Source organism: Lethenteron reissneri, chromosome 4 (assembly GCF_015708825.2).
Source record: "Lethenteron reissneri isolate LAM-NWPU_2019-01 chromosome 4, ASM1570882v1, whole genome shotgun sequence".
NCBI lineage: Eukaryota > Metazoa > Chordata > Hyperoartia > Petromyzontiformes > Petromyzontidae > Lethenteron > Lethenteron reissneri.
The window spans coordinates 2230254-2245662 of record NC_083782.1 but is presented as its reverse complement, the minus strand read 5'-3'; the positions used below and the strand labels follow the sequence as shown (position 1 = coordinate 2245662).

Below are 15409 nucleotides of genomic sequence, written 5' to 3'. Positions count from 1 at the left end.
TCGATGTGACTGAGGAAAAATGGCATCACAAACCTTTTCCATTGGCACATCCAAGCCGTGCCAGTGCATGACCCTCCCAAGTTGTTGGTTTTTCCCCACTCGCTATTTGCAGTACTGAGTCAAAAACAAAGCATGAAACTCTGTCCCTTCACGAGACATCTGAATCCGGCTCTGGGGTAAGCAGAGCCAGAAGCGGAAGGGGGTAAAGAGAGGGTTAAATTATTTGTCCTACTTTACATGTCAGCACACGTGAACGTGCGATGGCGACACCACCATTTGTACTCTGCGGTGGGAGGAGACTACCTGGCGACTCCTGAGGTGCTCCGGGATGGCTCGACACGGCACAAGCGAGGCCTGGTTGTACAGTGAAAAAAAGGTTTACCGTCCTGCATTCCACTGTGAGTTGAGTGTAGCAACTGGTCAAAGTGTCTTGATGCGTCCATTGCAAATGTTTTTATTACACATTTTGCTTTAATCGAGACTAAAAACACAATGCCTGTCCCCAGCCAACCAACTCATATTTAAGAATGTCACACACTCACATCTGTTTGCACCAGTCGGACCTTAGGTTAGCCGCGTAATTAAAACTTGGAATGTTAATAATGAATGCTGCAGACTCTGCTTATGAAGTCTCAGGATATTCAAGATCACTTAACTGCAAATGTGGCACGTTACAACCAAACTTCCCATTTAACACAATACCATACTTCACACCACCAATCCTCGGAAACCTAATATTTCCACAAATTAACACTAATTATAGCTGCACTTCAATATTGGTTTACCAAACCCCCTCACAAACTTGCATAGCAAACATAGCCGGCGAGTTGCAAATTTGCCCATTTAATGTTGGTAAAGTGAAAATAAAGATGTTAAAAGATGAACATTCCGATGGATATTTCTGTGGAACTTGTTTTTCACACAAAGCAAATACTTGTATCATTGAATTGGTGATGCTGATGCACAACCATTTTAACTATTAAACGAATACAATTTTAACTTACATAAATACTCTTTTTCACACGTTACTTTCATTTTAAAATGAAAACCCACGCAACCTAAAAACAATGCTTTCAATTGTGATTCTTGGCTGGCCATTGCATTGCAGAATGTGACCTCATACTTAGGACCCAACAACTGGATTCAGTTTGGGCTGATGAAACAAAGTGCTGCACAAAAACGCTGAAGGATTATCTTGTATTTTGGTGATGCCTTGCATGAACTAGTGCAGCTCTTACTATTTTTACAATTGTTTTTACCAGGTAAGGCCCACTGAGCTACATAGCTCTTTTTCAAAAGTGACCTGGCTATCACAAATGATAGCTCAATTAAGTGGATTATATCGTCGCATGGAAATGTATAATATCCAAATACTCTGAAGCGTGTTGATTCTAAATGTGGAGGACATGGAGAAAATGCACGCCACCACAGGGAGAACGTGCAAACTCCAAATATACAGCAGGCATCAGGGTCGGGATTGAACCCACAACCTCCTATATACCAGGCAAGGCAGTTAACATCTCATCACCGTGGGGGCCCACTCTTACCAATCCACTGCTGAATGAGGGCCTATCCAAGCTGTGCAGGACGTGAGTGGTGTTTGACCACACTTCACCATGCTGACAAATTGTGGCGTGGCAAAGATGGGGAGCATAGACGTGGTAGCATAGTACAGTGCAACTTTTTAACTGCCCTGCCCTCTCCTGACAATGTAGTCCTGCAGAAGATGTTGCATGGTGATCAGCCACTCAAGCACCATTCAGGCTCAGTTGTGCTTAGCTTTTGACATTTGAAGATTGGGCACATTCAAGGTGATTGAGTTTCCCTTATTGGCAAAAAAATAAGTTTCAGTTTTTGCCAAATTATAGATTCAACATCAGAGAATACAGTCATGTTTATTCCACTGGAGTTTTCAATACTTTACCAATGTTACGTGAATTGCTCATATTCCAGTCTTCACATCCGGCTACAACAAATTAGCTTGTCTATGGCAGTGACTTAAAACATTATTTTTAGGTTTCCCTACATCACCACTGTGGTAGAACATTGAAAGGTACTCGCGCGCTTAAAACAAATCCTAAATGCCTTGATAAAAAAAACCTTTCATTTTAAAGTAAATGTATCCTCCAGATGGGACGGAGTATAGCACTTTATATAGAAGCTCCCTCTAGTGGAGGCTTTGTCACTTGCAGTGGCGGGAGCACATCAACTAAACATTTTTTTATTTTACAAGGTAAGGCCCAGGGAGCAGTGTAGCTTTTTTCAGTAGCGACCTGGCTTTCACAAATGACAGCCCAACGAAACGGCTTATCACGTGGAAATTTATAATAGGCAAATACAGAAATCCCCACCGCTCTCTCCGTACCACCAAAAGGAGATACACGCCACCCAAAGACACTTTAAATTTTGATCCTCACTATTAATAAGGAGCGAAATGGTTCTTGATCAGCATCGATATATATTGGCAGATTTGGATATGGGCAGGGCTTGCGAAGACTGGAGTGAGAGCTCTGACTGGCTACTGAGTGACTGCTGCATCTGCAAGCAGTGGCTGTCATATATAGAAGCAGCTCCATTCGAGCCATTGAGGTTGTAAAACCATTTGATATGGCACCCATGCACATGAACCCACCCTTGTCGTTATGAACTCCATACACGCACTCTCTAAAAAAACGCCATAATCAGATACATGTTAGTAGTTTTTGTATCTTCAGTAAAAATGTGCCTGGAAAGTTAAGTAATATTTTTGATTCTCGGTTCTTTTACCTTAAACTATCCCATGGGAAAAAAATTGAGTAAATGGAATGATGCACCATATTGTAACAAATATTTTCTCCACTTAAAACACACAAGTCGCACGGTCGTATTGACCGACGACCTCTTGAACCTGGATTCCAAACCCTTAGAGACTCCTTAGACATCTTAAATTTTCATCAAAGTAAAACATTTTCGTCATTGACCAATATACTGGAAGGTAGTTGGATATATTACCACTTTAGGACTATTTAATTCCGTGAATTATTTAAACCAGTTTCACGCTGAACAACACACCAATGCAGGGTGGGGAGTTTTCTCCTCCTCCATCAACAGTTTGCCAGCTTTACAAAATATTCCCCAGTCAGAGTTTCTCGCATACTGCGACGTAACAGGACGACAAAAACATATAACGTTGGCTTTTCCTTTATAATTCCCCTCCTCGCCCGTTACTCTTTAAATAACTCTCCGACAACTATTCGATGATGATGGACGGATCCAGGTCGATGATCTGATGGCCGACCACGTTGTCAGCCGACGCGCGGATGCCGTCCATGATGTGCTTGCGGCGATGCAAGGTGAGGTGTGACGATTGCGCGAACCCCTTGCCGCACACCATGCAGATGTAAGGCCGCTCGCCCGTGTGCATCCGCCGGTGCGTCACCAAGTGCGCCGACTGCGCAAAGCGCTTTCCGCACGTGTCGCACGAGTACGGCTTCTCGCCCGTGTGCTTGCGCCGGTGCACGCGCAGGTGGTGGCTCTGCCGGAACGTCTTGCCGCACTCCTCGCAGCGGAATGGCTTGTCGTCCATCGAGCCGCTGGGGAAACACAGCGCCAGGTGTTCGACGCCGAAACCAGCGCCGTTGCCGCCGCCGTCATCGCCGCCGCCGCCGTCGTCGCCGCCCGCCTGCTGCTCCTCCAGCTGCTGCGCGATGGCACAAGAAGAGTTCCGGTCGTCCCGCAGCGGCCACGTCTCGTCGCCCCCCTCCGAGAAGTTTTGCTCCTCGTGTGGCTGGAAGCCGTCGTCGTACGACTCGTAGCTCTGCACCGACGAGTCGTGGAGGTCGCCCGAGACCGCGCGGAACTGCCGACCCTTCGTATCCTCGCTGCTGGCTCCTGTGAGGCAGTGTTAGTTTAGTAGGCGTTTTTGTTTCAAGACAACATGTGGAACTTGCTGAGTCGTAGTTTTTGGATTTAATTGAATAGTAGACCAATGCAGTCAAACATTTAGTCAAAACATTCTTAGTGATTAAATGTTGGCGTAAGGAGCATGGCAATCACCCCCCCTCTTCACAATTCTATCAGGTCAGACAATTGATAAACTCAGTAAATCTGATATATACAGCCAATGACCAGTTTCAATCTTCCACTGTCACTGCAGTCTACAATAAGGTAACAACATTATCTCCATCTGCGTGGTCATTCAGACTCGTCGATTTCACCTTGTCAGTCGGACATGCTTCACTCGTTGGTGGGTAGTTGTAATCGTCATCAGAGCCATCCCTACGGTATGGAGAATCGGGGCGACTGCCCCGGGCCCTGCACTTCGGGGCGCCCCCTCGCTTCCACGTCACGGTGTCCGATGTAATACTTCTGGTTTAGTTTGAAGGCGTTGGGGGGCCCACACAGTGTGCTTTGCCCCGAGCCCAGTCCCCTCCATATGGACGGCCCTGGTCATCACATTTGCTTTTTGTCCATTCGTAGTTATCATTGACTTGAATTAAAATAAAAAGCGTTTTGTTGATACAGTGAAACCTTGGATTGCGAGTAACTTGGTCTGCGAGTGTAATGCAAGACAAGCAAATTTTTTAAATAAATAATTATTTGATAAACGAGCGAGGCCTTGCAATACGAGCAGTACGTACAGTATACGCTTTGTCTGCCGAGCGTCACGTGATCACAACTGAGCCAATGATTCTTCTCTCTCTCTCGCTGCGGGATTGTGGGTAATCATCTCCGATGCTCGGTCTCAGTCGGCGTGCCTCACTCGTATAGTCAACATCCGTGCGAGCGTATACTGTTTACTATAGTGTTGTGACCACGTGTGTGTGCGTAAAGCATTTTTTTATTTTGTGTCCAAGTGTAGTGACTGTTCTTTAGTAAATGTACTGCAACAATGGCCCCCTCCCCCCTCCTCCTCTCTCTCGTCTCCCTCACACCAGCCACGATTAAATGTAATTAATACATTTGATTACTTTATATTAAATTTAAATACAAATATAAAAAGGTGCAGTATTTTGTATTAATAATTTTTATATGAATATTTTTGGGTTGTGGAACGAATCATCTGAGTTTCCATTATTTCTCATGGGGAAATTCGCTTTGATATACGAGTGCTTTGGATTACGAGCACGCTTCCGGAACGAATTATGCTCGCAATCCAAGGTTTCACTGTATTCTGGTCATTAAATCTGTTCATAAAATGAACATTGCTATCTATGAAAGCATCAATAATGAGGATCAGGACACCCAGAGTCGTCTGCTTTGTTAATCGGCGCTTCGAGGGAGTTGTCATAATTTAAAGGCTTATTTTTACTGTTTGACGAAACAAGATAAAAGAGAAAAATACGAGGAAATAGGAGTAGGATTGAATAAAATAACGTGGGCACTACTCAGGAAGAATCGCCGAGCATCACGGCTGGTCCTGGGAGGGCTCTCCTCTGGAAGGTTTAGCCAATTCCTTACCAGGTGCTTTGAAAAGAGTCAAGGCACAGCCCAAAGCTCTTTGCAATATCAGGACACCCATGAAATGAGAGCCTAACACAGCTCATTGGGCCCTTCCTCCTGAAATAAATAAAATCTAAATCTAAATTACCTCGGACACGTTCGTTTTTACCTTCTCGGAAATTGTCAATGGTCTTGTTTTTCATCGAAAAGTTACCCTCCTAACATCGTTCATTTATTACACTCCAATTAGGAATACAATATAAAACATCCTATCAATAATGTTAATATGATGACGACCAAATAACCCGTAAATTTGTCCGATCTCGTCAAGATTTCAGACGCGAAGAAATATTGAGCCTGGATAGTGCTTGGATGGGCGACCACAATGCATCGAACATCGGGCTGCTGCGGGGGCGATATGGTGGGCAGAAGAGGGAAGCACTGCATTATCCATTGTTGTTCTGCGATTTCTAAGCTCCCACATCGATATGCTCCCGACACGTTCACTGACCAGCAAGGGTGCAGTACGCTCAAACGATCCCCACGAGTCGCATGGTGTGGGGGAGGGCCCTCCCCCCGCAGTGGACTGACAACAAGGTTGCACGCTGTTGCTCAAAAATCACCTACCCTCACAAATTACATCAACCGAGACTTTCAAAGCCTTCAAAAGTTCAAATTGCAGTCGGGTGGGGGGGGGGGGATCAACTGAACTCATCATGGCTCTGAGTCAATAAAATAAAAATACCACTTTGTGAAAGTCAACGGCAGCTGTCCCTAGTGAGAGACTGGGCCCCCACCTGCAGTTAGCCCCTTCTTCCTGTACGCCGCCGTCATCCCAGACCTCCTGTTCCGCTGCTGCTGGTGTCCCGCCATGCGGTTCCTCTCGTAGATCTTCCGCCAGTCCAATGTGCTGATGGACGGGTCGGTCGCCTCCGCTGCCACAAACCCCTCTGCGCCGTCGTGTGCCTGCTGGTGCTGTTGCTGTTGCTGCTCGTGCTGCTGCTGCTGCTGCTGATGGTAATCGTCCATCCCATGGGCATCCCAGCCACCCTCCGTGCCCCTGGACCAGTCTGCAGGGGAAATAAGCACACGCCGCCATTACTGTTAAAAGCATTTGTTTGCAATGATAGGCTACTTCGTTGAGCTATCATTTGCGGCCAGGTCACTTTCTGGGTTGTTTGGCCATGTCTTTACCGCACTAGTCAGTGGGGGGCGCCATGGTGGCGAGATGTTAACCTCCTCGTCTGGTGGTCTGGTGTCCAGGAGTGGTCGTAGGTTCGATCCCGACCCTGACGCCTGCTGTATATTTGGAGTTTGCGTCTCTCTCCCCGTGTTCGCCTGAATTTTTCTCCAGGTCCTCCGGTTATTCCCTCCACGTTTAGAAATATGTGTGAAGAGTATATGGCTGCTATAAATGACCACGTGATAAGCAACTTCTTTGAGCTAAAATATGATGGCCAGATCACCTCTGAGAAAGAGCTACATAGCTCAGTGGGCCTTACATGGAAAAATAAAAAATCGTTCAGTGAAATCGTTTTCACTGCAAACGCATGTTAAGCAGTGGTGCAGTGGTTATCAAATTGCATTGAGCATAGAAACGTGACTTTGACTCCCTGCTACAACTAACATAAGCAGCAAACGATTATTTGAACTGGCCCTGGGAGCCCCCTTCACCAACCTTCACCAACCTGCACTCAACAGCGTGGAAAAGCATGGACAACCCTCCCCCACCTCTCATAACTGACACAGCATGGGAAGACCTTCATCCGGCTGTGAAATGACAAAGGTCTTTGAGCTATTCTGAACTAATTTATCAGAAACATAGAATCTCCAGATTTTAAGAGAACACGTGACGGAAAACTGGAGTCATCTTTATTTCCTCCGCCTCCACCCACCCCCTCGCACCCTCCCCCCCCCCCCACCCGCCATCCACCCCTGAACTTGTAATACTTAACAGTAGGCTTTCGCCAATATTACCCATATAAGAGGTTTTTGGGTTCGATTGCGTAAATATCAATGTGTAATTTAGATGCAGAGATTCACCCCCCCCCAACACTCTGACCTTGTACCTGATTGAGGATTTCTCCACAGCTCTGGCTGTCTGCCTGATGATGCTAGCTGTCATTACTAATTGGCTGCATCGGGTGGCGACGGGTTTAACAACACATTTATAATTACGCGATCTAACCAAAACAACTCTATAATGGACTTTGATATTGTTGTGTGTTTGTGGACAAAGGAATGAGAGCTGTCTTCCCCCAGCAACATGAAACAGCATAACACCCACTTTAGAAGTGGCGCAACCACAATTCAGCACGGACTTTCTCGAGCCACACATAGAATGGAAGTGTGAGATCTCCGGGTTAGAATCTTTATTTATCCTGCAGAAATCCAATGAGCTGTACGGCTGTTTTTTTCACAGATCTCCAGTAGGGGCGGGTCAGAAAGTTACAAAAACAAATTTTAAAAACACGATAGGAGTGCAAAGTATAGAAAAGGTAAGCCAATCATTAAAAATAATAAACTTGACTTTTTAAAAATCCCAGGTAAGGCCAACTGAGCCATATTGCTCTTTTTCAGAAGCAACCTGGCCGCAAACGGTAGCTCAATGGAGTGGCTTGTCAAGTAGAAATTTTAAGCATATTCTTGGTTCTTTCGGTAAAGTCACGTAGAAGGGAAATAATAAAATAATAAAAATAAAACACAATAAAATAAAATTCTCATGACGTTTCAGCCACAACGCAAGCAGCTGTCTTCGGGTGAAGAACAGGGCTGTCGGAAAGACAGCGTCCAAATGTCTTTCCGACAGCTCTGTTTCTTCACCTGAGGACGGCTGCTTGCGTTGTGGCCGAAACGTAGTGAGAATTTAATTTTATTATGTTTTATATTTTTATTATTTTATTATTTCCCTTCTACGTGACTTTACAGAAAAAACCAAGAATATGAATCCCTACAGTCATGAAAGCTTTAAATCGAAAATTTAAAGCAGCTAAATAATCTGAAGACATGTTTCTAAAATTAGCCTTAATCTTCTCTCAGGCTTTCGCCCCTATGCACCATATCTTTAGGAGTTTAAGTGAGGAACATAACACCTGGTCTTCGCGACAACCAGAACGAATGAGACAGGCAGGATTCCTCAATTCCAACTCCTAAAGATGGCCCCCCCAGTAGCACGTGGTGGCGAACGTTCCAGAGAATGTGCTAAAAGGTGTGGTGAGATGTATAGTGCCTCGCCTGGTATGCAGGACGTCATGGATTCGATCCCAACCGTGACGCCTGTATATTTGGAGTTTGCATGTCTCTCTTCCCGTAGTAATCAGGTGAATTTTTCTCCGGGTCCTCCGGTTTTTCCCTCCACATTTACAATCAAAGCACATTTAAGTGTATTTGGCTGCTATAAATGTCCACGTGATGATAAGCCACTTTCGCCGAGCAATAATTAGTGATGGCCAGGTCGCTTCCGAAAAAGAGCTACGTAGCTCAGTGGGGCCTTACCTGGTAAAATAACCAAAAATATTTCAAATAATAGTAAGGGTCAACACAACGAGCTGTGCAAGACCTACCGTCACAGGTGGCGTTCCTTTCCTGCTTCACGGCCATCCACATTCTGCTCTTGTTCTCCCCATCCAATGCGACGCCGCTGTCCACATTGCCCTGCTCTGTTATTCAGCACCACAGCACCACCACGTAGTGCGTTGTCAATAACAAACAAAAAAAACAACCAGCGCCGGTATTTAACTTGTTTAATGGGGTGAGAGCCCACTGAGAGGAGTCGGTGTGTATCTTTTGCGAGGGAGAAACACACACACACACACCTGTACCCATAAAGAGAAAATTGCCCAGCATGTTGATTCAGAAAAGTGTAATGAAAAATTATAAATAATCTCAGCGTTTGCTTTAATTCCCAAGGTGTGCATTACTCACATAAATGCCCTCATTTGGAATAATTTGCAAGGGATATTCATTTTGAATTAATTTGCATGTGAACGGCAACGCAAGCCATCAGGTGCGTTAGTTGACTCATGAATCATTAATGCGTGAACATCGTTTTAAAAGCTGCTAGATATTTAGACCAATGAGCTTAGCGACAGCTATAAACACACCAAACTTTGTAGATACTCTACTCTTTGGTTCTTTCTGAGAAGGCACGTAGGTATAAAATAGATTAAATCACAACGTTTCGGGCACAACACAAGCGTCTGTCATTAGGTGTATTGCGCCAGAAACGTCGTATTTAATTTATTTTATTTTATACCGACATGACTTTATCGAAAGAACTAAAGAGTATGGGTCCCTGCAGTCACGAAAACGTAAAATCTAGAATTTGTAGATACTCACGTTGGGAGACATTAATATTTGAACAAAAGGAAAATATATATATATGTCCATACGTCTATGCATGTACGCATGTGTGATGCGTGTGGTGCTAAACGCTTGTAATCCGATGCTTTGAAGCAAGGTTAGTTTATTCTACATTAGGCTGCACTTTCAAACTGCTGGCCTTCGAGGTGACCAGTTAAGGAAGTACAGAAAATGTATTTCTGACCTCTGTGCACGGCTCATTGAGTGTGAACCCCTTTAACGCAAGGCTACTTTACACGTATGCTGCTTTCCTCATGCGTGTAAATGTATTCATTGCAGAATTGGCCAAACACTCAAATGAAAGGGAGTGACAATTCTGAATGAAATACAAATAATAATTGGTGTTGTTGTACAGAATATAAGTCGTGAAATAAAGAAGCAGACGATATGTCTCCTTCATATGCACATAACAAAATAAAGGTCATTTGATACAATCCATCAACCAAAAGGGCTTGGAATGCATCGTTTCACCGACATTGGTTCAACATGAGCAAACTCTGGACGTGTTTCGAAAAACAGCCCCTCATCAGCAGTCAGACTGGCTTGAACCAATGCTGGTGGCAATTCCAGATGTTATGGACGGGGAACCTCTCTTTAAGGTATGGGTCCTCGTTCGACGCGAGCTTATATATTACACAACACGACAATCATGAGTGTTGTTGTGGAGAATAGAGAGTGAATGAAAGAGACATTGGGTGAGACTTTGCTGGATAAGTGTTCTTTCTGCAAAGCTCATTCTTTCAGCTGCCTGTTGTCTGCAATTCAAAGACAGTAACTGTGAGATCATCGGTCCTTCGTGGTCACTCCCCCCGCTATCTGGAATTTACCCCCCTTCACGAACACAGCATAAAGTCACCGTTCACAAGAAACACCTGAAGATGCACCTGCTCCAGCAGAAACTCTACGAGCTGGGCTCTGAGTTACGTTCGGAGATTTGTCCGCTCGAAAAAATGTGCCGTTAAACCCGCCACCACCCGACACAGCCAATTAATAAGGTTTGTCACGTAAACAGAATGTGGTTTACCCTCCAACACACCGGTTTGCTGAGAAAGTAACTAATTGGAATGTTGTATTTACGTGGCGATAAAACTTACTAATTGGCTGTGTCAGGTGGTGGCGAGTTTAACGACATTCATATTTACGCAATTATTATGCGGGGTCAACAAGATGGAGCCGATATCATCACAAAGCTATGTGGTGTGTGTGTGCGTGTGCGTGTGCGTGTGGTGTGTGTGTGCATGGTGTGTGTGCATGGTGTGTGTCCCACCACCCCCCTCCCCCCACCGTAACGAAATGTGCGGGTTTCTCACTCTCGTGTTCCACTTTGATTCGCTTGCATTGGGTGCGGGGACTTGTGCGCGTTTCGTTGCCGCAGAGCCCGTCGCGAGGGTCCTCCAGCACCCCTGCACACCGGGTCAACAGCACCCCGCCACGTCAGAGCCGGCACCCACAACGCAATGCCCAGCTGTTTTATGCGAGCGAGCCACCTAGCCGTCACACATCTATATGGCCTCCGCTACTACGTTACCCAAGTATTAAACTGCGTACGTGATCACTTACAGTCATTTGTCAATCCAATGCTGGATGAGTGCCTCCTCATGCCGTGTCGACCATGTGGAGTTGTTTGGTTAAACTTTGTCATCCTGGTCAGTGCAAGTTTGTGAAGGGGAAGCACAGGATCCGATTCAGATACCTGCCGCTGATGTTAGCCATGGCAAGAAAAGAACCTCGGGTCGCCAAGTTCGTAGTGCACTGTGCAAAACGATGAGAAAGTGCTCCACCCGATGTTTCCACATAAGGCATGGTAACTGAGTTAATGCCGATTAATCAATCAACATCGATTAGTATGCTCGCGAAGAGCACACAGAATAGTGCATGCAAAACAGATGATTTACAGGATATGCAAATCACTCAAATGTTACCATCAGGCTAATGTAACGAATAGAGAGTGATCGTACAGACGCGACGGTAATTATTTTTTTAAGATAGTAATCAAAGGATTGAATTGAATCGTGTACCCACATTTATGATAAAGCGTCAAATCACAGTGAGGGGTGACTTGTTACAAGCCTCGTCCATAGCCTGCGTGTGGGTGCTCGTCACAGGCCACCCCTCCGTAATAAGGTTCAGAAATGAGCATACAAAATGATATCCCAGGCCAATGTCTGTAAATTAATTTCCAAAGAGGCATATATCATTGACAGACCTCACCCATTAGCCGTGAAGTAATGAGATCGTAGTTCACCAGCCGGCTGGATCATGTCACTTCTCAGTGTCTGACATGGCAATGTGATTAACAGTAACCATGTAACTATTCGCACTGGACATATAATTAATAGTTGTCATGGCCTAGAATTGTGGTAATTCATAAATCGCTAAAAAAATTGCCATTGTAAGCAAATATAGGCTGCAGGGTTTATGCGAACCGATTTCATGCGTATACAAATTTAAAATAATCAACTCGTGCATGCAGAATTTGATGCCGTGTACCTTGAGCATAAAAATCTATCACTGATGAATCGATGCATCACCAACATGCCTAATAAACAGCCTGAAATGGAGAAGATATTTTCATCACAAACGTTATTATAAAGAGGAGACGCTGACATTGGTTCAAAGTCACTATTGATCGTAAGCATTTAAAAGACTGAATTGAAAGATGAATAATGAAATATGACACCCATGAAACAAACATATTAACAATAACATGCAAAGTCCATGCAAACATTACGTGCTGGCTAACGGAACGAGAAACAACGTACAATACAAGCAATAGAAGTGAGACAGTAGAAACAAAAATATAAATTCTTGATTCGAATGGTGACAAATTATGTCATTCCACAGCATAACACATCGCATTTCAACTGCCCTTCCTTGCATATGATGGAAGCACTACCCAAATAGACTGTGACACTTTCAGTCCTCACTCTAAAAACAGACGCTTCACTAAAAACATTCAGCACAAATCCGCTTCCTTTCCACGCCATGCGCACGCGCTCTCCCCATCCTTAATCTGGCCCAAACTGCTTCGGCAGTAATAGCATCCAGCGCTAATTACGTTTTAATGTCATCATTACTTATTGTTCCTCCCCCATGCTGGCTGATATTTGTGTTGCACGTCCGTATCAGCTGCCCGCGTTCAATCACTGTTCGAAAATCTGAACCCAGGTCCACAGGCGCCCACCGCCAATGTGCCAGCAACAAGGTGGGGGGGTTGCGTGCTTCTTAAATTTTAACCCTACGAGAAATATCCTTCACCTTCTCAGCCAAAAGTTCCATTGTTGTGTGTGGGGGTCGGTCCCTTGTAATTTCTTTCCCCCAAGCCTTTCTATTCTGCACCTTCTTCTCGAGTCACGGTCACTCTCTAAGTTTTTGTTCCACCGCATCCTCCGTCTGCCACCTTTCCCTTCTCCCTCTACAGGGACTCCTCTACCTACAAACGAGTTTGGTTCCAGGTCTGTTTGTAAGTAAAACAATTCGGAAGACCATCTTTACTCCTGTCGATTCCAAACATGTTCTAGAGCGTGTACACTAAACACGGGGAATGGCTTTAAAAGTGGTAAAATCTCCTGTAGATGGAGATGCCACCAGTTCTTCATGTTCTGCAGATATAGTTGCCACTGGTTCCTCATGTTCTGCAGAATGCCACTGGTTCTTCATGTTCTGCAATATGCCACTAGTTCTTCATGTTCTGCAGAATGCCACTGGTTCTTCGTGTTCTGCGGAATGCCACTGGTTCTTCATGTTCTGCAGCTGTACATGCCACTGGTTCTTCACGTCCTGCAGATGGAGATGCTAATTCCCTTTGGTGCTCGTGTTTCCTCTCCACTCTCTTGAAAAACTTACCCAGGGATGTCTGCACAGTTGCTCTCTTCTTCTCTTCATAAATCAACTTGTCACAGGCGATAGTATTGTGAACAGCTGTCGAACAGGCTGCAACTGGACATGCGGGCAAGTTTGGTCGTATCTCTGAAAGTTCGCAATTAGAATGTCCATAAGTAGAGGAGTACCTGTACTCCTGCCATGCACGGGTCACATCTCCACAAACCAATCCTGATTTCATCTTCTTCAAAATGCGTACCAAAACCAGCCATGTTTATTTGATAAAAGCAGGAGATGTTATAAAAACTATTAATGAAATAGATAACCTGCTTTTGTACACATGACAGACAATACTTTTAAAATTTAGAATACTGTATACGGTAGGGGAGCTGCCAATTGTTGTTAGCTTTGCATAAAGTAAATGAGAGGATTTGTTTGTATTCTCTGTTTAGATACATTACCTTCTTACTGGCAAGTGTGCCGGCACTAACGTCCATTGGGAGAATGTGGGACGCACTCAACCGCTCTGTGCAATGAAACTGGGATCGGAATCTTTTTGTGAACTGGAGGAATCTGCTGAGCTATCAATTTTCTTTTAACAGACGTCCAGCGATTAAACATGCGCCTCTCACAGGAACCAATGAAAACAAAGCGGCTTCATTAGCAGCCTCGCTGGTTTTTGGAGAAATTGCGGGTATTTAAATGATAGATCATTTTAATTTTGTGCTCATAGAATAACTCAAGCCAACATTCCTCTTGTACTGGCTGTTACTGTGTGAGGCTCTTACAGCAGTGGCGTTCTGTCACGATGCCAAAACTCTACAAATTAGTTTTACGGAAAAAAATTAATAAATAGCGCCAGAACTGCATTGGAAGAGACAATGATGGGAAATTAGATCATACAGCCTAGCCATCTTTTACTTTTTATGCAATAAGTTAAGATTAATATAATGTAACACTGCACTTAAAAGGCCATCAGCAGCTCTTCTGGGCCATGGAACCATCAACTTAAATATTTTATAAAAACACGACAAATTCTGGTAGAATTCAGACACTTCCGTGGCAATAGTTATAACGTGGAGAGAGCACAAGACATTAGATTTTTAAGGCGGGCTGCAGCCCATAGGCATGCAGAGATATTTAAAATATATTTTAAAACGAATATCGGTCCGAATGAGGTGTGTCGCATGAATGATGTGTGTTTTTTACCCAGTTGTTGTCACTAAATGAACCATACAGATTTAAAGAGCTGAATTTTTCTTGCAATCAAGTGCCGGGGCTCTTCCAGAGATCATTTGAGCAACCTATATTAAATCCTGATTAAATGTCAATTCTGGTTGCCATTGGAGGGATTGGTAGCAGCACTTTAACGACTTCAATTACAGAAAAGTCACCAGTTTCCTTGTAAATCAGCCCGTGTCGGCTCGCGTCTAGGGGGCGTGACAGATTTCAGCAATGCTCGCTCGAACGGAGCAATTAGGGATCTCGCGATGGTAGAATATAGGGCACATCGCCCGCTAACGACCGCTTTCCATACCGCCGCGTCACGGGCAAAGCGTCTCTTCTCCCCCCCGAACCGGCGGTGGGGAAAAAAGGCCAAGCAATTAATCTGCCCGCGGTTCAGCGGTAAAGGTGCGGCGGCTTCTTCTCAACGTGAAATTTACGGCAATCAGAGAAATCCCACGCGCATTACGTTTTCGCTGGGCACGCAGCCGGACAGCGTGAAGATTCAGGGAAGTGAGGTCGCGTTTGACATTATGTGCAACTTAAACAAGGATAAAGGGTGCAGTAGCTGCAATTTAGG

General features: G+C 44.7%; 1 protein-coding gene across 1 annotated transcript; it reads right to left on the bottom strand.

The window, feature by feature from the left end:
- Window positions 1–438: 438 nt before the first annotated feature.
- On the bottom strand, window positions 439–13864 carry LOC133349158 (zinc finger protein 572-like). The gene is made up of 5 exons (XM_061562403.1): window positions 12274–13864; window positions 11094–11186; window positions 8985–9080; window positions 6219–6491; window positions 439–3870 (listed from the first exon to the last, which is right to left on the bottom strand). The coding sequence occupies exons 3-5, from the start codon at window positions 9025–9027 to the stop codon at window positions 3230–3232; spliced, it is 957 nt and encodes a 318-aa protein (XP_061418387.1). The 5' UTR covers window positions 9028–9080; window positions 11094–11186; window positions 12274–13864; the 3' UTR covers window positions 439–3229.
- Between the last annotated feature and the right edge of the window lie 1545 nt (window positions 13865–15409).